The 27,009-nt window shown below is 43.8% G+C and overlaps 1 protein-coding gene across 2 annotated transcripts in view; it reads right to left on the reverse strand.

Moving 5' to 3' along the window:
- Positions 1-5,766: 5,766 nt before the first annotated feature.
- The window catches only part of ABLIM1 (actin binding LIM protein 1), a 217,508-nt gene continuing 196,265 nt past the window's right edge, over positions 5,767-27,009 (reverse strand). Inside the window, exons 15-25 of one of the 2 annotated variants that reach the window (XM_068961482.1) lie at positions 26,365-26,469; positions 24,648-24,695; positions 21,526-21,666; positions 19,260-19,351; positions 17,930-18,041; positions 15,851-15,915; positions 14,894-14,954; positions 14,326-14,333; positions 13,418-13,492; positions 12,410-12,490; positions 5,767-10,868 (exon numbers count right to left, since the gene is read on the reverse strand). In XM_068961482.1, coding sequence (XP_068817583.1) covers positions 10,755-10,868; positions 12,410-12,490; positions 13,418-13,492; positions 14,326-14,333; positions 14,894-14,954; positions 15,851-15,915; positions 17,930-18,041; positions 19,260-19,351; positions 21,526-21,666; positions 24,648-24,695; positions 26,365-26,469 — 902 coding nt within the window. In that variant the 3' untranslated portion in view covers positions 5,767-10,754. Of the gene's footprint in view, positions 10,869-12,409; positions 12,491-13,417; positions 13,493-14,325; positions 14,334-14,893; positions 14,955-15,850; positions 15,916-17,929; positions 18,042-19,259; positions 19,352-21,525; positions 21,673-24,647; positions 24,696-26,364; positions 26,470-27,009 lie in introns of both variants that reach the window. The other variant, XM_068961484.1, reaches the window with a different exon arrangement.

Here is a 27,009-nt window from a genome sequence, read left to right on the forward strand (position 1 = left end):
CATGCTGTAACTAAGAGCTTGAATACACAAGATCAAAGATTCCACATGCTGCAACTAAGACCCAGCACAGCCAAATAAATTAATTAATTAATAAAAAAAAAGAAGCTAATGTTTGAGTGAACATTTCATATCATGCCCAGTCCTATTCTACTTGATTCTCACAATAGCTTTTTGAGGTAGGTATTATTATTATTGAAGGCAGGAGGGGATGCCAGAAGATGAGATGGTTGGATGGCATCACTGCCTCAATGGACATGAGTTTGAGCAAGTCCAGGAGATGGTGAAGAACAGGGAAGCCTGGAGTGCTGCAATCCATGGGGTCACAAAGAATTGGACATGACTTAGTGACTGAACAGCAAATTGCTATGATTATTCCTATTTTGTAGAAATTAAAATTCAGGCTTAGAGAAGTTAGGCAAATTTTCACTAGTTACACAGCTAATTCGGAGAAGGCAATGGCACACCACTCCAGTACTCTTGCCTGGAAAATCCCATCAATGGAGGAGCCTGGTTGGCTGTAGTCGATGGGGTCGCTGAGGGTCAGACACGACTAAGCGACTTCACTTTCACCTTTCACTTTCATGCATTGGAGAAGGAAATGGCAACCCACTCCAGTGTTCTTGCCTGGAGAATCCCAGGGACGGGGGAGCCTGGTGGGCTGCCGTCTATGGGGTTGCACAGAGCTGGACACGATTGAAGCGACTTAGCAGCAGCGGCAGCAGCAGCAGCACACAGCTAATTATTAATGAAGCTGGAACTCAACCGCAGGGAGTTTTATGCTATAGTCCACACTCAACTACCATGTAATATGGTACCATGTAATATGTTATCATTACTATTAACTAGCACATCTTCAGGGGCTCTCAATCTTAAATGATTACTGGACAAAGAGTGTGCTGTTATTGAAGCATATAAGACACATTGTGGGCTTGTTTTAATGTTGGAGAATTCATATAAAGACCAGAGATGACAAAAAGCCCAGAACAAAAACTAAAATTCTTGAACGATCAAACTATTTAAAGTAGTAGTAGAATGCTAGTGGGAATGTAAATCGGTGCAGCTATCATGGGGAACAGTATGGAGGTTCCTTAAGAAACTAAACATAGGGCTACCATATGATTCTACAGTCCCACTCCTGGGCATATATCTGGAGGAAACTATAATTCAAAAAGATAGGGACTTCCCTGGAGCTCTAGCAGTTAAGACTCTGAGCTCCCAAAGTAGGGAGCTCTGGTTGATCCCTGATTGGAAATTAGATCCTGAATGCCACAAGTAAGAACCAACATGCCACAGTGAAGATCCCACATGCCACATGCCCAGAGCAGCCGAATTTAAAAAGAGATGCACGCATCGCAATGTTCATAGCAGCACTATTCACAGCAGCCAGGATACGAAAGCATCTTAAATGTCCATGAATGGACGAATGGATAAAGAAGTTGCAGTATAGGACTTCCCTGGTGGTCCAGTGGTCAGGAATTCACCTGCCAATGAAGGAGACATGAGGTTGGTCCTGGTCTGGGGAGATCCCACACACTGCGGGGCAACCAAGCCTGTATGCCACAACCGAGCCCAAGCTCTAGAGCCTGCGTGCTGCAACTGCTAGACACCACATTTCTAGAGCCTGTGCTCCACAACACAATAAACCACCACAAGGAGAAGCCTGCACATTGCAATGAAGAGTAGCCCCTGCTCGCCGCCACCACAGAAAACCTGAGCAGCAATAAAGACCCAGCACGGCCAGTAAATAAATATTAAAATAAGAAATTGCAGTGTGTGTGTATATACACACTGCAACTTTTAAATGATTTCTTTATTATATAATGGAATATTAGCCACAGAAATGAGTGAAATAATGCCATTTGCAGCAACATGGATGGACCTAGAGATTATCATACTAAGCCAAAGACAAATATTGTGGTACTGTTTATAATGTGGAATCTAAAAAAAATGATGCAAATGAACTGATACACAAAATGGAAACAGACCCCCAGACACAGAAAACAAACTTGTGGTTCAGTTCAGTTCAGTTCAGACCAAGGGGTAAAGGGGAGGAGGGATAAATTAGGAGTTTGGGATTAACATATACATACTACTATATCTAAAATGGATACCCAACAACGACCTATTGTACACCACAGGAAACTCTACTCAATATTTCGTAATAACCTATAAGAGAAAATAATCTAAAAAAAAGATATAAATGTACACATAACGGAATCGCTTTACTGTACACCTGAAACTAGTAACATTGTCAAGTAAGCATACTTCAATAGAAATAAAACAAAATAATAGCAGACCCTGTCCAAGGGCCAGAAACCCTCATTACACAATATCATCTGTAAACATAGTACTTTCCTGTTTCTGAACAGTCTACTTCATCTGGCTTCAAACCCCATATGATAGCCAGAGAAGGTATTCATTCCTCCTTTACTCATGAGGAAACTGAGGCTCAGGGAGCTTTGGGGATTCTTCAGGTTTAAGTGGCTAATTATCCTTAATGAAGATCACTCAAGCTTCCTGACCAGTGACGACATGCTAGCGCCTGTGCTGTGCTCAACGGGTGTTAGGATTTGGCAACTATCTTTTTTTGTGAATTTATAACTTTCTTTAGTAAAAGCCACAGACACAACCGACGAAACACTGCTCTTCTTCACTGTGAAAGAACACATTTTTGTTATTTAGTGTAGCTGCTGCAACAACTCACTGTTTTTACAAACACAGAAACCAAAAACAGATTGTTTACTTTTTAATTTGAGGTTAAGATTAGAATACAAGGCTCAATATTAGACACTAATTTCATGTACATGATACTTTTTAAAAGTTGAAGTGAATTTTCAATTGATTTCAATGTCACTTCCAAAAAGCCTTTGAAATTGACACTACAGAATTAATAAAATTGTCATTTTCTTTTAGAAGTTGTCATGTTTAGCAAAGATCTTCTGATGGGTCTTATTATTTTTATCAACTTTGCAGATGAGCAAACTGAGGCCTAAAGAGGTTCAATGGCTGGTGCTGAGACACACGCCTACTGAGTACCCCCCAGAAAAGAAAAAAAGAATGCTTCGCTTCAGTCATGTCCGACTGTGTGTGACCCTGTGGACTGTAGCCCACCAGGCTCCTCTGTCCATGGGATTTTCCAGGCAAGAATACTGGAGTGGGTTGCCGTTTTCTTCTCCAGGGGATCTTCCTGACCCAGGGATCGAACCAGCGACTCTTATGTCTCCTGCATTGGCAGGCGGGTTCTTTACCACTAGGGCCACCTGGGAAGCCTCAAGCACCATGTATAACTGTGCCTTGGTGGGAGTACTGGAGGGGCCTGGCCAGTCTCACACTGAGAGGCTCCTCTGCACAGTGCAGCCCCCAGAGATGTGGAATGTGGGGGACGTAGTCCTTGCTTTCAGAAAGTCACAGGTGGTGAGACCCAGAAGCAGCCCAGGATCCGCAGTGGGACAGACCTGGAGAATCCCAGCTTTGCGGCTCCCTGAGCGATTAGGCATGTTTAATTAGCCTTGGAGCTTTGGTTTCCTCACCTGTTACAGAGGAGCTACAATCATCTGCTCCTGGGGCTGTCCTGAGGGATCCAGTTAAGCGGACGGCTAACACAAAGCACTCAATATGGAGACCATCTCACTGCAGTTCAGCTGAAGAGCAGAAACACAGACAAAACTAGCAGTATTAGGCAACAGTTGAAAAGCACCAAACGTGATGTTCACCCATAGGCATGCAAAGAATTTACTGGGGCAGGTTGGGCTGGGCCCATCAAGGCAGGCTCCGAGAGAGGGTGTGAACTCGGGCTGGTCTTTGATTTAGGGCCAATGGAGCCCATGGGAAACTCACACGGTAACTCCAAAGAGCTGTGGGCAACTAATTTCAGATAGTCAATACTGCCATTACCTTCTGTCCGTGGGGCCAGGTCCTCATGCCTCTCCACCGCCTAGAAGAGCTGGACCTCGTACAGAAGACATGCCCGTGGCAAAGCTGCAGAGGCGGAGAGGGCATGGTGTGTTCAAAGAACTCACAGTGCTTTTGGAAGAGCTGGAGGGCGAGATTCAAAGTGGGAGGGGTGGCCGAGCAGTGGGCGGGGCGTCATGGGCGGAGTGACCTGCAGTGGGCGGGGCCAGGGCCAGTCAGGAAAAGCCTAGGATTCCCAGCACCAGCTTGAGCTCCGCTGTGGACAGGCAAGGGTGACCCATCAGTGAGTCAACTTCAGATGCAGCGGTGATCCACGGCGGCCCATGCCACAGGACACTCAAGATCATCTCGACTCAAGATTGACACTGGCTGTGGGAATCACAACCCAACCGGAGTGGTGATGCGGCTGTGAGCTGCGGCAATAGTGAGTAGAACACAGACCCTGAGCCCAGGCCTCCTGACCCGTTTTCCATGGTAGCCAACTAACCTGCCAACTGCCTTGAGAATAACCCATTTCCGGCTTCCAGGTGAGGATTCACACGAATGCTAGGCGAATCCCTGGGGTCTGTGTTATATACTGGGGACCGCATGTTTGTGTGCTCCCCAAACCCTTAGACTGAAGTCCTAACACCCAAGGGAATGGTATTAGGAGGCAGGGCCTTTGGGAGGTAATTCCACCGCAAGGGTGGAGCCCGCCTGGTGGAATCAGTTCTAAGAAGAGATGTCAGAGAGATTACTTCCTGTCTGCTCTTACCATGTGAAGATGCAACTAGAGGATGGCTGTTTACAAAACCAAGAGGGTCCTGGCCCGACCCTGGATCAGCCACCACCTTGATCTTGAACTTCCAGATTCCACAACGGTGAGAAATCACTGCTGTTCAAGCCACCCTGAGTTTGGTGGTCTGTTACCGCAGCCCACGTGGAGTAAGACACCAGGCTTGTTAGACACACAGTAGGATGGCTATAGTCAGAGAGGCCGTTGTGAGTATACATATATCCTTATGTATTCCGGCAAGCCCCAAATCTTGGCAGTGAAGATAACAATCGAAATCCTGAAGATTTTCCTTGATAATGCAGTGGAGGTCAAAGATGTTTTGAAGACTGTTTCCTTCCCACTGCACTCTAACTTCTTAGCAACGTGGTCAACTGGTGGCAGAACGGAAGCGCTTGTCCTCCAACCTCAAATTCCCAGCCTTGCTTCAGTGATGAGACCACTCCTGCTCTGTGTTGCAAACAAAACTAAACAACAGCTAGACCAACACAGAGCAGCAGCTCTATTACCTTTTTTTTTTTTTTTCTTGACATGGTCAATATGGTCTGGGTTATTGGGCAAACATTCCTGTAATATACCACTGCTATTTCATGCATTTTCCCCTCTAACCTGCCTGCCTAGATGATAAAATTGCACTTCCAGGACTTGGATTCTGATTTTGTTTGGGTCTTAAGAAGTTGGAATGGCACTTAAAAAAAAATTTCTAGGTCAAAGGATATTTAATTTTTGTTTATTTATGGCTGCACTGGGTCTTTGTCACTGCACTAGCTTTCTCTAGTTGCAGCAAAACAGGGGCTGCTTTCCAGCTGTGGTGTGACGGATTCCCACCGCGGTGGCTTCTCTTGTTGCAGAGCATGGGCTTAGTTGTCCTGGCATGTCAGATCTTCCCGGACCAGGGACTGAACCCATGTCCCCTGCACTGGTAGATGGATTCTTAACCACTGGGTCACCAGGGAAGTCCTCTGGCACTTTTCAAATGGGACAGACCTTTAAAGGGAGCAAGGAAACCAGAAAGGAAACACAGCATGGAGGCAGTAACGAATAAAGCACACACTTTATTCACTGAGGAATATGTGAGGATAACCGTGAGGCCAGACAGCGGCGGGGGGAGGCAGGTGCTGATTCCAACAGGAGCGCGGAGCAGGTCAGCATCACAAGCGTGGCAGCTCGGGCCCAGGGCCACCCCCGCCTCTGCGCACTGGCGCACAGCACTCGGGACACCGACAGACACCCACACACTTTCACGGGGGACACGATACATCTTTTAAACAGCAGTTCTTCCAAATATTTGCTTTCATATTTCTGGAAGGGGAGGGGAGGCACGAAGAACAGTATGCCTTCCAACACTTGCAAAAAAAAAAATTCATTAAACTCAACTTCAAAATGAAAGAACTGCAAAAGCTTCAATGCAGGATTGTCGGCAACTCACAGAAATCACACGTTTATTACTGGACAGGTCTGTACAGAACACCCCAAAAGAACACCAATCCCTTGGACACTTCTCTTCCGTAAGAGTAAAGAAACATACACATATACAATCACTAAGTAGCTCCCTGCCTTTCTGAATGTTAGTGGATGCAGGCTTCTCCTCTACCTTTGCCAAATGGGCTCAGAAAGCGACTAAGGGGTTGGGAGAGACTCTTTGGGGAAGAATTTTATTTAATGAGAGCAATTGCCACTCCATTACACTAAGCATCAGAAAAGATTGGCTTTAATTTTGCTGTGTACAAGCAGATTGTTTAGAAAGCTTTCCAGCTTAAACTGACCACTTCCCCCTTTTGAGTCTGTCATAAATGAAACTTGTCCCAAATGAAAAACACAAAGATTCACATGCAAAGTGTGTCAGTCACCATCTCCACACTGCTTCTTGGCAGCAAACAGAAAGTGATTTTTTTTTTAATACCAAAGTTTCTCTTTCTTTCATTAAAACATAATTGGGAGGGTAAATGGGAGGGAGGAGACATGGTTGTACGTATGGCTGGTTCTTGTTGATGTATGACAGAAAACCACAAAATTCTGTAAAGCAGTTACCCTTCAAAAAAGAAAAAAAAACAGCATAATTGGGTAGTTCCCTTAATGCACTATAAGGTGTCATTACAAATCTCAAGCCTGAAATAATCTGTTTTTTTTAATAGATCGTACTTCAAAAGGGAGTACTAATGAGTAAGTTTTAGGGCATCCTGACAAACACTTGTTTTATCAAAGGGAAATAATCTTAATAAGTCAGATAAAATCAAGTCTGGCCTAGGAAGTATAGATTAAACAGTGACTGGAAAAACAGACAAGATGATTTGTAAAAACTGAGCTTCCTGCAGAGGACACAGAAGGGTTGATGGCACGAAGTTCATCTTCCTTCCACCATCTTTCCCGGCAGTCAGAGAGAGGGCTCTGGGAGCCTACAGACAGGAGGGTCCCCTGCCCCTCAATACACAGGAGAACGCTAACACCAAGTTTGCCTTAAAGAGTTTTCAGAAAGACCTATCTAGTCAAAAGTGAATTTGAATTTTTAAGCTTGTAAAACATATATATTTTATATAATCATCTGAGAAGCAGTTCTTTAGAAAAAGGTGTTTGCTTTAAAGTGTAAAGAAATTGGGTGAAAGTTTAAGAAACATTTCCAGTGAGACTTTTCCCAGTGGAGCTGATTGACATCACAGATGGAGGGGATGGAAGTTGAAAAAGGCGTAGTTCCAGCCTCACCCTGGAAGAGGAAACTCAGCTTGGACACAACAGAACTGGGAGAAGAGGGGAGACTGAGGACATGACAGGGAGAAGCTATTTTTCTTCTTTGCACCTTACTACCCATTGACACTAGCTTTTCTGTTCAAGGTTTCCAAGAACAGGCAGTTTCTCTTTTGTGATTAAAGAAGTCACATTAAGAACATTTAGTAACGAACCCAAACCGAGAGATAAACGCCCAGCAAGATGGACAAGTTTCCAAATGCTCTTTGTGTCTTGACATAAATCACACCCAAAGACTAAATGGTATCCTGGCTTTTCTGGAAGAAACTCTAAAGGAAGTGCTGACTTTCATGTAACTATAGAGGCCTCTTCATGCAATCAGCCTATGCTTCAAGAATCACCAGTCAGTCCAATGCTCAAAAATGTAGCCCTTTCTGTATGTACTAGGGAAGCTTGCCATGCATATACTTCCTTTTCCTAGAGTAAACAATTCTCATTAATTTGACAGTGTTAAGAACTGGAATTTTTTATGCAGGGCGGGATTCAGGCAGAGAACACTGATTTCCTGTGCAGTGACCCGGACATTCTGGGGACAAGCATGCTGAGCTCAGTTCAACGAAACAGATAGGGTGTTGTAGCCCACTGATTTGATTTGGCAGTTGGGAGAACCAGGTTGTGCCGTGACCCATCACTCCGCCTGGAGCTTTCTGCCGGGGAGCGGGGCTGGGGAGCCCCCACTTCAGAGAGCAGCACTGCTCTGCTTACAGACAGGAAGCCATCGGCACTTCTGGAAAGGCAGTTTTGCATGGTATAGTTTAAATTAGCTAATACATTTGATATGCAAAGAAGCGTTCCCCTCACCCAAGGAGGATGCTGAACTGAATTCAAAAGTAAGAAGAAAAGTAAAGTTTCATTAGTGGGGGCAAATTTAGGGCTCAGTTCTTTAACTATCATTGGGGTTTTTCTTCCACTGACATTTGATCGGCAAGTATGTGGGTTTTAACTCATTCACCAGTGAAAAACCCTGAGGGTCCTTCTTATCTCCGTCATGAAAATCTCTCTCCTCTAGCTGAGCCCTAGGATCCATTCGGCCATCTTTGTCATTGGTCAAGGCAGGGAAACACTGGGCCTACACTGTGGTCCCCACATTCATACTTTGCCAAAGTGAAGCGAGGATCAGGACACACAGGTGCTGAGGGCTGCCCATGCAGGAGAGGTTAGAGAGAAGATGGGCCACTGGATGTATTGAATGAAGCAAAAGGCAACAAACCAAACAGATGAAGGGATGAAACTGAAGGGGCTGTGATCTGCCTTCAGTCCAAGGAGGAGCTGGTTTCCTCACATCAGCCTCACCAGAACCATTTGCTAAATACATCAGTAGGTCCAACCCACTTTCACACACATACACAGTCCTCAAACATTCAATGTCTAGCAAAGGTCAGGCAGGTTTAGATTCCTCCAGGAAGAGCACAGAATACAATAAAGCAACTGTCATGTTCATTAAGACACCCAGTCTCTAGAGTGTGTCACAAGTTAGGTCTCCAGCACAAGGTCAGAAAGAATATTCTTGCTTTTTTGCCACTGGTATCAGCTACTAACTCATTCTAATATTTGGCGCCAGCAGGAAGAACTTCTGAGCTTTTACAATTAGTGGCATATACAGGTTCTCTCCTTTGGCTTTAAAATAGAGTTTACAAGTTCTTAAACAGAGCCCCCAAAGCATGAGAATTAATGTGACAACCTCCTATGCTTTCTCCTTTGGCTTTAAATACGAGTTTAAATTCTTAAGCAGCCCTCCAAAGCACACAAATAAATGCGACAACCTCCTACATGTATCTGACATCACCTTCAAGTCTCAGCCAGAGGCTTTCAGGAACCATGGTGGGTGTCTTAAATGCAAGTTTGGGTGTAATCCTTGGCTCCAATGTGAATCTTGTGTTGCTGAGTTTGAGGACTCTGGTGGGATGCTCTGCTGTTGTCTCCTCCCAGCTTGATCCAAAGCCTCGGTCTTCAGTCTGATGCTGACTTGAGCTACATGTGTCAGGGAATATGCCAGCTTCTAACCACCAGCATCTTTCCATGATGGACCTGCTGGCCAGGATGCAGTTAGCCTCACTCTTGACCATTGAGTCACATGCACCTGTGCAAATGTCCCCTAGAAACTGCAGCTGAGTGGGACAAACCTTCAAGCAGGAATGAAATTTAAAAGCACAAGCAGACTCCCCAAACTGTCATGGGTGAGTGAAAACATGAAAACACACACACACACACACACACACACATATCAGGAAGTCAGCAGAGCTAGGCGAGAAAGCTGGAAAGACCAAATTAAATTAGCTGGGGGCCATTGCCCTTGAGTTTCAGAGCTTTCAAAGAGAAAAACATGCCTTTCTTTAGCCTACTACTGAAAAGACCTTAAAGAACTCAAAATCATCGAGGGCTTGGTGTGATATATAGGATGCTGGATAGAAAGAAGAGGAAGCTGGGTTGGGAAACTTGCATTGGGAAGACACAGATTTTTTTTTTTTTTTTGGTCAAGAGGGCTATGGCCTTTGGACCAAACTCATCTAACAGTATCCAACTGGGCCAATCAGGAGACAATCTTTCCCTTTCCTTTCTCTGTGAGAGTGGAGGGCTGGGCGCTGAGACAGCTCTTGTCCTTGGTGGGGAGGAACACACTTCCTGAAGCAGAAAAGGGTTAAAGGAGAGTTTTCATCCATTCCTTTTTCCTCTCTTTCTCAATTTTTTTTTTAGCAACAGCTAAGTAACTTGCCAAGTTGGGTCCTAGCAAACAGTAGGGAACAAGGAGCTTGTTAAAAATGCCTTTGGTGGCTATTGAAACAGAGCTCCTGGGGAGCCCGACCCTGCTGTCCATCCTGCTGAGGCCTGGGCAACTGCAGGAGGCCAGTGAGGAAAGAGGCAAAGGCTGCTGCCACATGGACCTGTCCCCCAGGCTCTTGCTTCTCAGCCAAGGCGCTACAAGATAAATATATTCATACTTTGGAATTATTACAATTGCTTGCCCATGCGGCATCTTAAGGGCACTTGCTGGCTCTTATTCATACAGACGCACTACTGTTGGATAACAGTTGAAAGAAAATGAAAGAAGTAGCTCCTGTTGTGGACACAAGGTGACGGGGAAAGGTCACAGGTGAACGCTAATGTCGAGCGTGGAAACACAGACATTTCTACCCCACTGCTGCTGGGCGAGATTGGCCATGGGCTGGCCCCATATTTGGCTCATGGGTGTTTTAATCAGATTTTTCCCTTTTGGCTGTTGCTGAGGGACTGTAGTTTGCAAATGCTCCAATCAAGTTTGGGCCTTAATTCAACATCCTATGTGTCCCCGCCGTGGTCAGTCCTCCTAATGGCTGTCTACGTGTGGGACTCAGAAGAGTTTTGCTTTTTTCTTCATGTCGTTGCGTCTCCAAAGAGGTAACTTGTCAAACTCCTGGATGGACATTCCAAAGATTTCCCGAAACACTTCTGGGGCTAAGTGGCGCTGTGATGGGAAAAAAGAGCACTGGTCAGTCCTGCTGGCCACCTGGGTGGCCTCGAGAGTTGTTCTTCAGTTAACAAGTAATTGTTTTGAAGAGCAAGACTGAGTGACGGAAGAGGAGTTTATCTCTGAGGCTTCCTAGCAGGCACTGGACCTAGCAGTTCCTTACCTGGATGGGTCAGGCGAGGTACCCCTCCTACCAACCAGAAGAGCTAGTGGAATGCTATTGATGATTATCGTAACACTGAAAGCTGATGGGGCACGGAAAGCTAATTCTTTATGCTGGAGGCGACTCTGTTTCAGGTCATTGGAACACTGAGTAGATGTGGAGAAAATGGACCACAGCAATAAGAAAGTCAGAGAGTGACCGCCAGGGTGGTCCTTTGGGAGCCCGGGGGCTTTTTCCTGACTCAGCAACAGGAGTTCACCTGGATGCTTGGGCTAATGATAATGAAGACGTGTGTCCTCTGTCATGTCTGACTCTGTGCCACTGTGGGACTGTAACCTGCCAGACGCTTCTGTCCATGGGGTTTTCCAGGCAAGAATACTGGAGTGGGTAGCCATTTCCTTCTCCAGGGGAATCTTCCCGACTCAGGGATCAAACCCATGGCCCCTGTTGCACCTCCTGCATTGCGGGCGGATTCTTTACTGCTGAGCCACCAGGGAGGCCCTGGTCTATGGACTTCAATCTCTGGTGCTGTCTAGAAAAGTTCTCTTAGGTTGGTGGATCCAGCCTTTCTCCTCTGTGCTAGCCTGAGCTCACATACAAAGGTACAGCCTTTTGTCAGGGAAAATTAACAATACTTTATGAGACTGGCAGCCAGAGTTTTTCTTAATTAAAACCATTCAGATGGAAAAGTACAAAGATGAGTCTCCCATGTCTAAGGAGGGCGGCTTAGGTATGTGTACCCTGCTTAGCCTTCATCCAGGAATGTGGAAACAGTCAAGATAGAAACTTGTCTAGTACACATCTCTGTATCAAATGCTCCCTCCCTAATCTCAGCAGACTCAACTCAGGCTCAGGGAAAGATAAGGATTTAGGGGTATCCGAAATGTGGTGGAGACTCCATTCTACATTGCCCACTAAATTCTGGCAACATTACATTTCTAAGGAAAGTGAACATGAAAGTCACTCAGTCGTGTCCAACTCTTTGCAACCCTATGGACTATACATACAGTCCAGGGAATTCTCCAGGCCCAAATACTGGAGTGGGTAGCCTTTCCCTTCTCCAGGGGATCTTCCCAACCCAAGGATCAAACCCAGGTCTCCTGCACTGAAGGTGGATTCTTTACAGCTGAGCCACCAGGGAAGCCCAAATTTCTAAGAAAAATGACTAAAATGATACTGCATTTCTTGGGCTGTTCTTCTGTATTTTACCAAACATTTTTACGCTGATCTCCTAGATAGAAATCTGGGTTTTCATCCAAAGTTAGTTTTACCTGGGTTGATCCTTTCTCATTTTTGCCTTAACTGGAACAATTCTTAGGGGAGAGTCACAGGAAATGCACAGGAATACACAGCTGGGACAAGTTTTGTTTTTTACCTCCAGCCTGGTTCTGTCCACATCTCTTAGGATTTTGTTGCGCCCCCTGTTGGTCACCATCAGCATTTCATACGGAAATATCTGCAAAGAAAAACACCTCTTCTAGAACACAGCTGTACCTTTTATTAACAAGCAGAAGCTACCTAAAACCTAGGACTCCCAAGACAGAGCTTCTAAGACACTATGATTAGAGCATTGGAGTGATGGGTGTTCCTCGCTCGAGTTTCCAGTGGACAGGGGCAGGTTCTTACACATTCCCAATCCCCACCGGTGTCTCTGTGCCACTGGGCCTCTGGAGGGCGTGGTTGAGTGAAAGGACCCCACTTACTATATACTGGGTATGAAGGTAAAGATGAGAAGAGAATTGAAATGACAGGTACACGTTTGTATATGGCAGGACATCTTTGCTGGGCTCAACAATCTTGTTCCATGACCAGCTCATGAAACCAGGGAGCCGTGCAGCCCCAGCAGCGGTGATTTAGTGGGTGACATACTGAAATAACTCCCAGTTATGGTCACCAGGGGGCACACCCCTTGGACACCTCTAGAGTCAAAGAATGTTCTAGAGCTGGGGCGACCAGTGATGCCAGTTTGCTGGGGATTGCAGAGGATCCCAGGATGCAAGACTTTCAGTGCTATAACCAGCAGAGTCCTGGGCAAGTTGGGACATGTTGGTCATCTTATCTGGGGTGGGCTGCAGCTGCTCCATGTGGTGCTGGGTAGGCTTTGCTGTGCTCAGGGCAGGGGCTGAGTGGGTACCAAGGTCACAGGAGGGAAGCGCTGGCACCTCACTGTGAACACAGCACCAGACCCAGTGAGGGTCTAACCCTGCTGGCTTGGTGAGACAAAACCAAGGGACAGAAGGATGCTTTATGATACAGCTTGACTAACGGACTAGGCAGAGCCAGGTGGGTCTCAGCACTGAAAAAATAGAAAATCAAGTCTTTTGGGGGTTACGTCCCAGTTTCATCTCCAGGTGAGAGGAAAGAGAAGAAGAGCCACGCTTGCCTTTGGTTCCAACATGTTGGGCATGGAGACCCCCCGGTCCATCCTCATTCCAGGCATGTGGCCATCTGGGAGGGTCTGCAACAGAGAAGCAGGTTTCAGGAGGAGCCCATGGCAGTGTAGGGAGCTGGGGAAGAGCTCAGCGGGCTCCCAGACCTCCTTGTCTGGGTCTCAAAGCCTCACCGCCATTTTACAGCTGTGTCATCTTAATGACCATGGAGTTTTCAAAATGAGCTCCTTGCTGAACAAAAACAAGGATACTGGGAATACTGCCCTCTTATAATCCAGTTGATGAAAGATCCTGGCTTAATAACTATTCACTAATCCCTGAATGTAGACTGCATGCATGAAAGTATATGGTACATCAAAGAATCGCCAAGTCTATGACTTTTTTTTTAATTTAAATTTTAGTTTTCTTTGCACTTTTTCCCTTTTCTCACTCTCCATCATCATTTTAGGTTTAGGTTCTAAGGGAAAAAGGAAAGCTACACACAGCAACTCTTTCCTATTGGCCAAGACAGGGGTTTCATTTGTGACCACAAAGAGGAGGAGAGGGCCTCAAGGAGTGACTGGTTATGATTAAAAGAAAAAACAGCTGTACATGTGTGGACCCTTAACGCTGGGCCACTTCCACCCTGGAGAAGACTCTTCAAGGCAGAGCGAGAGAGTCCTTGCCATCTGGCCTGGTTCATGCCCTGTTCACAAGGCCTGCAGGACTGGCTTGATCTGGGTGCCAGGCATGCCTGCTGCTCATGGCTTCTCACATCTGTGGACTAATGATGAGATGGATCAACCAAAAATCAGGGTCTTCTCAACAGAAACTCTTCTCTGGAGTAGCAGAAGAGCACGTCTGGATTGGAAAAAGGCTGTTTTGCCCATGTAGCCAACTTGAGAAAGACAGGGGTCCATACCTGGTAGTCTGGAAAGGAAAGACAAAGAAACTCTCAGAAGGGGCAGAACCACAGAAAAATACAGAAGCATAAACACAGATTACATCCAATTGCAATTCTCCAAACGTGCCCCCATGAGCCATGCTCTCCCCCAGCTCTGGGTCTCTGCCCATACTGCCCAGGTGCTCCCTAAAGCCAGGAAATGCCTGTCCCAGTTTTAGTTTAGTTTAAATACCGTTTCTCGTGGAAGCTGACACCCTGAAGATGTGGTTCCCTTTTCTTTGCATGTCCAATCATACCATTTATCTCAGAGTTTCTCTTTCTCTGCCTCTGGCACATGCATTCTGAAGACAGACCCACGGCTTGCTTATCACTTTACTTCCAGTGCTCAGCACATAGTAGGGCCAATGAATTCCTTCCTACAAACTTGCTTCGTGCCGTCTCATGTCAGCTAGAGATACTGACATGCTGGCTCAGAGGACAGACGTGATCTGACTATAGGATGTAACACAGTCCGGCCAGTGTGCCTGTGACAGCACGGCCCCACCCCACCGGGTCGCGGTCAGCGGCACCCGCCCTGGGGCCTCACCTCGCGCTCCCCCGCTGACGTCCCCGTAGCTGTTGTACTGAGCGAAGTCTGTAGAAACAGGCTGAAAGGAGGGGAAACACACCATGAGAAAATCCGCTTCACAGTACTCATTTTGGGGTCAGGTGAAAAGGAAGAAAGGATTTACAAAATCCTAAGAAATTCCTTCCAAGTTGAGTTGCTGGATGAAATCCTCGGGTTTTGTTGTATACTCAGTGCTACTGCTCAGACTCTCTGTAAGCAAGTATCTCTTGCTGATAAATAAAAACACATTTCTCCGCTACACAATTCTCAGAGCTACACAATTACACTTGTTCTATGCTTTATGGGGAGCGAGGTTGCAACAAACTTTCCTGTATCATTTTACAGCAGAGATAGTGGCTCCAGTGTGTAATTACTTTTTACTTGATTGTGGAAATTTGCCACACAATCCAGTTTTCCCACAAGCTTCTATAGGCTATTTTTTTTTAAAATATATTTTACTGAAACCAAGGCTTCCAAAATATTATCATTCTAACATGCAATCAATATAAAAACTATTGGTGAGATATACTTGTAAGAAGGTTTTTGTACTTCTGATATGTTTTGTCCTTACAGCATATCTTAATTCAGATGTTAAATTGTCATGGGATACACTTATCTCATAAAATACAAAGTTGAAAACATAGATTCACATGCATAAGTTGTTCCAAACATACTTAAAATTGGCCAATAACTTAATAAACCATCAAAAAGAATAATCTGTATAGGCTATTGTTTTATCTAAAGTCAATTTCCCTTTCTCTCAAAAGAAATATTTTATTTTGCCTGTAACTCAAAGTGATTTACCAGGAGACCAGAGAGATTACAATTTTCATTATATTCCAGTCCTGAGATCATATTAGATATATTCAGATATATTCATTTCAACCAGGACTGAAGAGGGAAGAAACTCAGAAATTAGTCACTGAGAAATCTTACCCGGTGAAGCCCATTTCTTCCATAGCCTGGGAGAGATGAGGTTTTGGACGATAGAACATGTGAAGCTGAATAAGAGAAAGATTTTATAAAAGCAATTGTTAGGAACTGGAAGTGTAATTCTTTCATGAAATTGCCAGTGTATCTTCTACTCTGCAGAACAGAGGATTTAGACAAGGGAAAAAAAAAAACAAACCCTCATCCCTTCTGTCTCCTGCATCAGCAGGTGGGTCTTTAACACTAACCCTACCTGAGAAGCACCATATTGGGCTCAAATGTTGACAAACCACACCAGTTTTGGGTGATACAGGGAATGGGTGGGCAGTGACATTATCAAGGAGGGGTTGGGAAGAAAGACATGCTTGGCATGCTTCATCTCTGACTCCTCAACACAATCCTAATAATGCTGATATTATTTCCATTTTACAGGAGAAGAAATAGGGACCAAGAGAAGTTAAGTACTTGCCCGAGGTTGCTCCGCTTGTAAAGATCTGAGCAATGATTTGAACCCAGGGCTACTGGGATGCACAGACCCAAGCCCTGGCTGGTATGACACTGATAACTGATCTGGAGGCCAACATGTAAGTTACCAGGATCTACTGGCCAGCCACTGCTAGACTCCTGGAAGGCCTGTGAAAAAAGGTGTCCCACTGATCAGCAGCACGGATGCCTCGTACTGCTGGGTTTTGGAAGGAGCGGACCGGGGTTTGAATTCTGGCTCTGTGACTTAACACCACTGCATCTTTCGGCCTGGTATTCCATCTTTTAAGGTCTTCACTGCTTGACCCATGTAGATGCAGTGCTATGTACTCTTAGAGAACAGATCTGCAGAACTGGAAGGATTTACGCTAAAGATTGGACTTCCCTGGTGGCTCAGACGGTAAAGTGTCTGTCTACAATGCGGGAGACCTGGGTTCGATCCCTGGGTCGGGAAGATCTGCTGGAGAAGGAAATGGCAATCCACTCCAGTATTTTTGCCTGGAAAATCCCATGGACAGAGGAGTCTGGAAGGCTACAGTCCACGGGGTCGCAAAGAGTCGGACATGACTGAGCGACTTCACTTTCACTTAACTCTAAAGATTAGAAAACTACCTAATCTAAGATCAGTACCAGTCAGGCATCTGTGAGAGGGAGGAGGGCATTCTAGCTAAGAGTGTGGGCTCTGGGGTTATAACACTTGGGCTCCTAATCTTAGTTTTGTAGTTTTCAGCAATGCGACACTGAGTGAGTAACTGAAACTTCCTGAATTTGTTTCCTGATCTACAAATTGGGGATGATAATATCATGTACCTCTGGGTATGTTGTGACAATTAAATGAAGTTAATATTTAGCAGAAGTATTTGCATAGGAAAATACTAAACATATGTTTAAAGGAACCCTCAGGAGAGAAAATTATGCACTAGTTTAGAACATGAGAGAAGAAATCTTACAGCTTGAAAGAGCTTTGGCTTATGATAAGTATAAGCAGGGGAAAATTACTGATAGACTATTTCAGCCCAGCAGAGGAGTAATCTCTTTCAAAATTATCAAAAAAATCACTGTTAGCCTTCAGCTCTTACACTGAATATATTAGAAAATATAGAAAATAGTGTTCATGCTCTCTATAGTTAGAAAGCATTCTGTGCTCAGACTTCTCTGGGACTCCAGTGGTTGAGACTCTGCACTCCCAAGGCAGGAGACGGGTTTGATCCCTGGTCAGGGAATTAAGATCCTGCATGTTGCAGAGTATGGACAAAAACATTAAAAAAAAAAAAAAAAGCATTCTGTTCTCTATAAGAACTTCCTTTTGGCCACTTCCCTCTGAGATGGATAGGGATGTATGTTCTAGAAGGTAGACTCAGCACAAGGAACCTGACCCCTCCTGGTTCGTGACACTCTCCAAGGGTTCCCCCCATTTCTAGCAAGAAGGAAACACACTTATGGAAGAGCCGTGGCAGACTCTTATGCTGAGTCGACACAGATTCCACGACAAAGGATTGTTATGCTTCCTTTGCCGGAGCAGCCCTGGAACAGTCAAGATAGTTTCCCCACAGGCAGGTGGCCGGCTCCTGGCTCAGGGAAGGCAGTGGGTCCGCTGCTCACCTGAGTTGATGGGGGAATCATAGCGACTGGCGGCCAGGGAGGCCCTCTCCCGGCTCTCCCTCTCCTTCTCCATCTCTTCTTTCAGGATCAACTGGCCAAGGCCTGAGTTGAGCTATTCGTGGAGAAAAGAAAAATGAAAGTGGAGCCTGCAGTCACTTTCAGGGAGATGCAGTTTCTTTTTAGTGGATCCTGCAAGAAGTTCCTGACTCTAAAAAGGCCTGAAGCATAGTGTCCCCAAGCCTGGGGGTTCCCTCAAAAGTCAGCCAGGTTTTGGACCTTGAACCCCACTTGGCCTCTTCAATGTCAAGGCTCGGTTGCCCTCAGCCAGGCTCCACATTGGAAGAGTGTTCTCCTTTCTCTGCCCCTCTCCCCGCCCCCAAAGTGCCAGCAGGGCAACTCAAGAGGCAGTGTGTGAGGGTGTACATATTTTTGACGTGGGAAGGGAAGGTTGGGGATAGCGGCCTTTAAAAAGAAATTATACTGATGTCTTTAAAAAATAGGGAAAAAATAATGCATGCTCATTGTACAGATTCTAGAAAATCTGGAAGGAAAAAAGAACAGGCCATAATCCACCAGGGATAACCACTATTACCATTTTGACCTACCCCATGCAGTCTTTTTCTATGCACATAACATACAAAACTGGGATCACATAATACACGCAACTTTGTATCCCCATACAGCTAGTATATGTGCATTCCCCAGATGATTAAGTATCTTTGGAAAATAATCTTTATCATAGGAGTTTACAATTTCTCAGCTCCCCCAACCCCTGGCTACAGTTGACTATTCTTCCTTTGGTCTTCTGGGATGCTGAGACAGAGGCTATCATGAAGGTGCTTTGGTGAGAGTCCACTTTCTCTCTCTCTCCTGGCTCAGATATACACACAAGGTTGTATGAGTCCAAGGAAAGACTTGGAGAAATGCTCTGTTCCAATGGAGTTCCTTCAGAACAGCCTGCCTGAGGGAAGGAAGGTATTGTACTGCCTTGAAGCACACTTGGGCTGTGCCTAGCCTTTTAGCATCCTTTCAATACAGGTACCATACCCACATGCCCCACATGGAGTCTCATTCTCCTTGAAGAAACCCTAATATTTATTCTGTGCCCATCTGACCTCCAACCTCCACATGCTCTCTTCCAGAACCCACTAAATGTTCTGCCTTTATTAAAGTCACTACGTGCCCATCTCGTCTCTCCCACCGGACGGCAAGAGGTCTGGGACCACCTCTTGCTCATCTTGGTGGCTCACCCACAGTCATCATAACAAGGATCCGCAGAACTGAACTGAACTGAACTGAAGGTTTCAGCAAAGTCGTTTAAGGGACAGACCTTCATTAGTTGCTCCTCTTGAAGCTGCCGGCGTCTCAGAAGCTCTTCATCCTCTTCCTCTCGGCCACTAGATCTGCGTCTGGCGTCAGCTCCTAGTTCCACAGCAAACATAACTTCTCACGTTAGCCCCAGGGAAGGGGGTTTGGGTCTCCAGGGATTAGGGCACCTGTGCTCAACTTGTCAGGTGAGCAAAGTCAGCAGTGGTCCTCAGCGTTCATGAACAACACAAGGGGGAAAATAAAAGAGCCTGCCACCAGTTCAGCACCCCTGACTGGCTTCTTGAGACAGGGAGCCCTATTTGACAAGCCAGTGCAATGTGTGATTCAGTAAGGTACGAATTTTGGCCTGGCAACAAATCTGATCTGCTCACTTAGAACTCGGTTTGCGATTAGGATCGGGTCTAAGTCATCCCATTAGCCACTGGCCAGAGTGTCCATAATAGGTGGGAGGGGCATCGACAGTTATTATTTTGATGTCCCTGGGGTCAGTGTTCAAACACAGAGGAATCCAAATTCATCTAGCTACCATCATATAGGCAAGATAGTCACTTCCTTGTGAGGAGTTTGAAAATCTTGTATTTTCCCTTTTTCTGAATATTCAGGTCTGTCACCACACTATCACCCTGCCCTCTACTTTCAATAAATTCATTAAGAAGCATGCTTTGTTTTTTTCTTTTAAGGGATGGGTCTCTAATGTTTCCTTGCCTTCAGTCTCTTGGAAAATGGTCCAAAAAAGTTTTATAAGAATGGATCCATAAAAAGGGGTACTGCAGCTATGAAGTTACTTATTTCAGTACAATATAGCAGATAATGTACAAATTTTAAGTTTCCTGGAAAGAAGGAGCTGGGGTAGAAAGGAGGCATCTGTCTGAATAGTTGGAAAAGCAAGATAATTGCTATTTTCCTTCGTTGCCTGGATTAATCTGGCTGTGGGAGGAAACAGGAAAGCTTGCTAATCTAATCAAAATAAACTTTAATAGTTTCAGTCTTCATCATTTTGATTAATGGACCAGAAGTTTTCTTCATTTTGGAAACCCAAAGAGCTTTAAACTATTTACTGATGACAGTTGATAACAATAAAATGTTAATTCTTCCCCAAAGCTTAGCTGTTTAATGTCCCCACTAAGCAACATGACTGAACCAGGAATCTCAGTAGCCCCAAGAACTGCCTGAAGGATGTGGACTAGCACAAAAAAAGCTGCTGACTGTTTCAGTTTTTAAATGGCAATGTGAATTTTCTCTCTTTAATCTACACTAGCAAAAGTCTGCAAGAACTAGCAATAGATACATCTTAAGCCAACATAATGTATAAAATACACGTGAATAATGAACCAGGAGGTAGATTTTTCCTTCAACCATTTCTATAACTATCCATTGCTTTAAAGTCCACTTATATTTCTTGTAAAAGTTATTCTAAAAATAACTTGATAAAAAAAATAGGATGAGGAAAATTTGGGAGTTTTGGAAAATTGAAGGCCTTTAGGTTGTCAAGAGAAATATGATAATATAGTCATATCTTCGTAAAGCTAACTCACTAAGTTTTCAGTAGTAGCTTCTGAGTTTGCCGATGCCATTCTTTAGGGTCAAATGATGTAACTAATGACAAAACGGTAAAGACAGAGACACAACTCTAAAGCATAAATGTGCGGTTCAAAGCAAAGAATGAAACAGCTCAAATGTGACATTAGCACAGAAGTCATGGAAATGACAGATGTGAAATCATGTAACTTTGCATGAGCAATATTCCAGAACACCTACTCCGTAACAGCCCTTCTTAGTAATGGAGAACGTGATCAGGCAAGAAAAATGAAAGTGCTTCAGTGTTACGACTGGTTGTTAAGAATTTTAATTATAACCCAGAAATCGTCTAAAATTTAATTCAAAGAAGTCATGCTTCTGTGGACACTCAGTAAATTCACTCACTATAACTGTAGAGAACAAAGTTCAAGGCAGGAGGCTTTGATTCAACTACATTCAAAAGAGTTACTGATTTTACAACAACCACTGAGAGTCCACACAAAACACATGTTTTAGACCAGTTCTGCCCCTTGTTGGGTTTGGTTAGTGTAAGGCTCTGGTGGTTGGGTTTTTGTAACTTGGAAGTATTCTGCACACATCTTAATACTACATTAGTTCTTTTCACTCTTCTACCTCTTGGTCATACTTTTCTTAAAATCTTTACACATTTCCTTGCATATTTTTTAAGCATTTCATTTTGAAATCTCCTAGCAATCCGTCCATTTGGCTTAGCTGCAACAGTGGCATACCTACGGCGGCAAGTGAGGGGGGACCGGGCCAGTGGTCCGTCTCAATCTTTGGAATCTCGCTGGGGTCTGGAGCCTGGGCTGCTGGGAACTTGGAAAACTTGATGATGTCTTCCGAAGATTTGCTCTGGGCTGCCAAGGCAGCTGCATCTAGATGGGAATCAGGGGCAGCTTAGCTCTCAGTCTGCAAGGCCACAGTGGTACAACCCTCTGACATCGCTTTCTTGTGCTCTGGCCAAAGTGTCAACTCCAGATAGCTGCTTATCACCATTATCAATAGCCCAGTCACTAACCGTGCCTGGGTGACAACTCATCTTCCTTGTGTTCTGCCAGAAGCAAACTTCACTCCACATCTATTCTACATCTGAAAAAACCTTGTTCTAGAGCTGTGCCGTCCAATACTAGCTTGAGCTACGCATGGCCATTTACATTTAAATTAATGCAATTAAATAAACCAAAATGATTAATAAAATTAAAATTCAGTTCCTCAGCTACACTAGCCACATTTTATGTGATCAACCTGTGATTAGGGGTCACTGTATTGGACGGCATGATTAAAGAACATTTCCCATCATCACAGAATGTTCCATTGGACAATACTCTTCTAGAGCAATTAGAAACTTGAATTAGTAATTTGAAATTAAAGAGGTAAGTAAAATGCATGACACTGTCAATTGACTGTAGGTGTTAATTGTAAGAGAGTTGGTTTTGGGTCTTTGTGGCTTCTTAGCCATAAAAATATTGATCCGGTTCATTTTAATCCTTGGATATTATATATGCATCCTTGAGTGCCAGGTGAAATGGCAGCAGGAGAGTTCACTATCAGTTTGCAGGAATTAGCCTTGAGACTTAGGTTTGCCATACGCATTTGGTCATTCTGTTCAAGGGTCTGCATATACAAGTGAGTCATCCAACTTTAAAACAACCAAGTCAGACTAGGAGCAGCATTAGCTCACAGTGTGCTTCATGGCTGTGCTTACAGGAGAGGCCACTGGCTTAGAGCCCTGAATGTTATCACAGAAACAAGCCAGGCTAAATGGTCAGTCTCCGACTCTGGCTAATTTTGCAAACTGATCTGGGATGTTACTAAACATGTCTAAATATATTAATAATATGTATTTATATACCATAGATACAACTTGGCCCCCTCCTGGAGCTTATAGATTTTTAAATCTGGAAGTAACTTTGGAATTTTCAGCTCTGATTGCTCATTTTTTTAAAGTAACCTCTGAGTCTCATTTTGGTTAAATAACTTGATCGAGGTTGCCATGTATAAAAAAGGGGTAAATTCTCAATCAGGGATGGAACAGTGTTTTTCTTAATCTCTAATCTTATGAGGAAAAAAAGATAAAATCAGCTTGGAAAACACTGCCTTGTATATCCTCTTCTTAAAGAAGGATAATAGGTGCTAGCGTGTTAAAGAATGAGAAGTGTGACTTTATTTAAATCTAGCATTTTCGAAATGCACAGAGCACAGACATCAGCTTTTGGTATGGTATGACATCTTTTTCTATCACACAGAACTGCTCTCTTGCAGAAAGTCCTTTGGATGTACCCCTCTGCTTGTGTTACTCTTAATTCCAATAGACTGATAGAAAGTAAAGAATAAAGTCAATGTCACAAAAAGAAGTCAATTCCTTCCAAATAAATAACCTAACATTATCCAATCTCTTTAAATCTTATTGGATTATTTTTGTCTGGAGAGGCAGGGTCTTAGAGATTTTAGTATTTAAAGAAAAAGTCTCTAAATAAATAGTTTCTGATAAGTCAAACTGGGAATCTTATTCTTAAATTAAAAAAAAAAAAGCCAGACTTCAAACAGTACTTACGCATTAGAATTGGTGAAGTCAGTAAACATTCACATGTTAATGAGTGGGTGAGAAGACATTAAACCATAAAAAAGCAAACAAAAACAATGTTAACAAACTTAAAAAAGCAAGCACAAGGTGTAAACTAAAAAAGAAAAACACAAGTGAAGAAAAAAAAAAACCTAGTCCTACAGCCATTACAATACCTACTTTCTCTTTTTTCCCCTATAATGCTGGCCTGAATTTTTTTTTTCCTCTTTGCATTTCAACTTTATTTGCTTTTCATATCATCCTAAGCCTTCAGAATACATTAATGTCAACTGGATTCTAAAGGCAGCCTTCAAATTTCCAGGCACAATTTGGGTACAATTTTCTGAAATCACCCAAAGTCTTCGTTTTCTACCTATTCATGAAGATTGAGACCTAAAAATGGTGGAGGGAATAGTGACTTGCAAAGAGTAATACAATTTTCTGGGTTTTAAAATTCTATATTCCCTGAAAAGGAAAACACAGTTCTAGAGCCACGTCAGTGGTTCTTAGTTTGCAAGAATTTCAGAGACAAGCTGGCCTCATGCACTGGCTTTTGCAGATGAGAAGACTGAGGGACAGAAATTTCATCTGTGATATCTCGGAATGGTTTACGTGATGAGCTGGGACCAAGGCTAGGGCCTGTGCGTGAGGCTGGTCCACTCTACCACAGGGCGCAGATGTCTGCAGGCCCCATCAGAAACTGGGGAACTGGACAGTCAGGCTGATGGGGGCTTGGTCAAGTTAATTAATTCATTTTCTCTCTCTCTTTTTTTTTTTTGGCTGTGAAGCTTGTGGGATCTTAGTTCCCTGACCAGGGACTGAGTCCATGCCCCCTGGAGCAGAAGCGTGGAATCGTAACCACTGGAACACCAGGGGGTTCCCTTGGTCAATTGAATTTTTTACATAGCTAGTGTTCACTCGTTTTAATTAGTTAAACTGCAAGCTCATCAAAATTATCAGAGAGGTTGGTTAAGTTCTTTGATGCCCACCCCTCCACAAAGAAAAGTCTTGTGAGAGTGTTTTGTGAATGACTGTGTGATCATACTTCCCCTCCTGTATGAGTGAAATGATACATGTTGATGGGCTCAGAAAAAGGCACAGCACGGTGTTTTCTATCTAGGAAAACCAATTTTACAGTATTTGCATCTTAGCAGACCATAAAGGCATAACATGCTGGACACCCCAGTTTGATTCTCAAAAGCAACAGCAGATGAGCGTTTCAGAGGACAGCAAAGAGTTGAGCCGACGTTGCTACTTAAAAGCTACGTGGAGGAAAGTGGGTTTTACCATGCTGTTTGTAGATGGGTGGTTTTCGGTAAATGTTGATCCCTTGATCTGTGGAAATGAAAAGCAAAGGTGAGTGATTATGGGAACCTGTTCAGCGATGGGAAAAACAGATCAACCCAGAGGCAAACTGAACTGAAGACTCTTGAACAAAAATAACCCAGAACGTTGACTTTTTTTGTATTACAAAGATTGAGGTTACTAAAGAAGAAATTACAGAAATGAGTGAATTACTATAGACATGTGACATGGAATCCTTTGTAATACATCTTAGGATATAGAAAGGTGCCACTCACTCATGAGCCATTTATTTCAAATACACACTTCAGTAAGAGTGGCGTTAAAATGGGGAGAAATGCAAGCAGCAGAGATACTGTGATGGTGAGGAAGACATAACCAGTTTGAGGAAAATCCCCAAATTGCTACTGTCTAGAAATTGAGCTCCCAGTAGAGACTAGCAGCTCAATTTACTTTTCAACTAATGAGTGGAACAGTGGAAAGCAATGAAGTAAAATTAAGAGTACCTTTTTGTAAAACACAGAAACAGTTTTTACGTGCAAGGCTAATCTGATGTATTGACAAGATGTTGGACAAAATCCTAATGTGCATAGGCCAAATTAAAAAAAAAAGGAAAGGAAAAGAGATGCCAAATATTATTCACATTTTTATACAGAGCCCTATTTGATTGTACAACCATTTCACTTTGCAAATACTCGGGAGGTTTCAAACGGTTTCCCCAGAGCCTTGGGTCCTGGATTCTTGTGAAAAAGCCACAAACGTACAACACTAATTTTCAAGGTTTGATGAAACTTTCTTTTTTAAAAAGGCAGTCGTATCTCAGTGGGATGAATCCTATTGAACTTTGTTTGTTGAGTTCTTAAGTTTGTTAAGTTTTTCTCAAAAGAGAAAAACTAATACAGATTCCAAATATGTGTGCTAACATTAACATAGCAGTCATTTATTAGACTACTTTCAGTAGCTATAAGAAGCAAAGCAATGTACTTCTGATGGAAAAATATATCATGACCTCTGATGGCCAATCTTGCCTTCACAAATTGAGCTGACCCGAAACATGAAGATATTGATATGGGTTCTGACTTTTCCAGTTCCTGTCGGCAAATTACTGTTTGCACCATGACACTAAAGCTTAGCGTGCCAAGCCTAAATTGCAAGATCTCTCTGTGGGCTATGGAGGGTTAGTTAATTATACACTGCAGAAAGACCCTCCAAATGACCCAATTTTATAGCTCTCTGAAAAGCCCATAGAAAGAATCTCCACGCTGAAGACAAACAAACAGATAAAATAAAAGTACTTTCAAGAATGCTGTGGTTCAGTCTTTACAATGAGAAGATAACTCGATTGCCATCGTGATAGTCAATGACAGTAAGCCACAGAGTGGTAGCTTAGAAGGTTCCAATACAAGGCTAAAATTAAAATTTTAGTCAAAACAAAATAAAGCGATTCAACCCTCCTTCCTTCACCTTCTGCCTCCCACCCTACTTTAAAAATTTTAGAGAAAACTGACACTTTCAATACAATCCTGGCATTTCCCATACACAGCTTCTGAAAGGCCCTCTAGATCAGACACTGCAATTTAGGGGTTATCGGCTGTGTGCATCTCAATGAACAGAGCATGAGAGATGGAGACGAGACAGAAGCGACAAGGCTACATTCTACACCGTGACAGGACACCAAGACACAGACCGTGTCAGCTCCTACCTGGAACATGGAAATGTTTAGGGGCCTGAGCGTAAGTTGGAGTGAGAGGGCGGCTGTCTGGCCGGTAAGGGAGAGGGGAGTTCCGGCCGCTGGACGGCTCATTGCCTCCAATGAGAAGAATGGAGAAAACAAAATGAGAGGAGGGAGAGCAAGAAAGAAAACAAAGCAAGCATACTAAAAATTCAAAACAACAAACCGGAAGGAGGTTCATCAAAAAGGAGAAATCAAAGCAACAAACTCAATTCATCAATTTGGCTCACAAAGGTGACTGGAATAAGGTTGAATTTTTCCAAAAGAGAGACTCGAGTTCAAGTGGAACTAGGTTAAAAGCAGCTAGCGGTTAGATGCATCATTCCAATGGCATGCGGTTGAAGGCTGTGAGCTGGCAGCGAACTGATTAGATGGAAGGTACATTGAGGGGGATGGAAAGTCACTTGCTAATGATTTAGGGTCAGTATCAGATGGTTACATCCCAAGCATGTAAAGGGGTGGGATATGCAAACCCAAATACAATCACTTCCAGGCATGATGGCAGAGGCTGGCAATCGGAATCTATTTCTTTGAATGGAAGGCTGAGACTGGGAACCTGTGTAGTCGTCCGGTCCTTTCCCTGAGCAACACAAAGTGCCTTTACTGCAGCCTACA

The sequence above is a fragment of the Capricornis sumatraensis genome, chromosome 23, assembly GCF_032405125.1.
Source record: "Capricornis sumatraensis isolate serow.1 chromosome 23, serow.2, whole genome shotgun sequence".
NCBI lineage: Eukaryota > Metazoa > Chordata > Mammalia > Artiodactyla > Bovidae > Capricornis > Capricornis sumatraensis.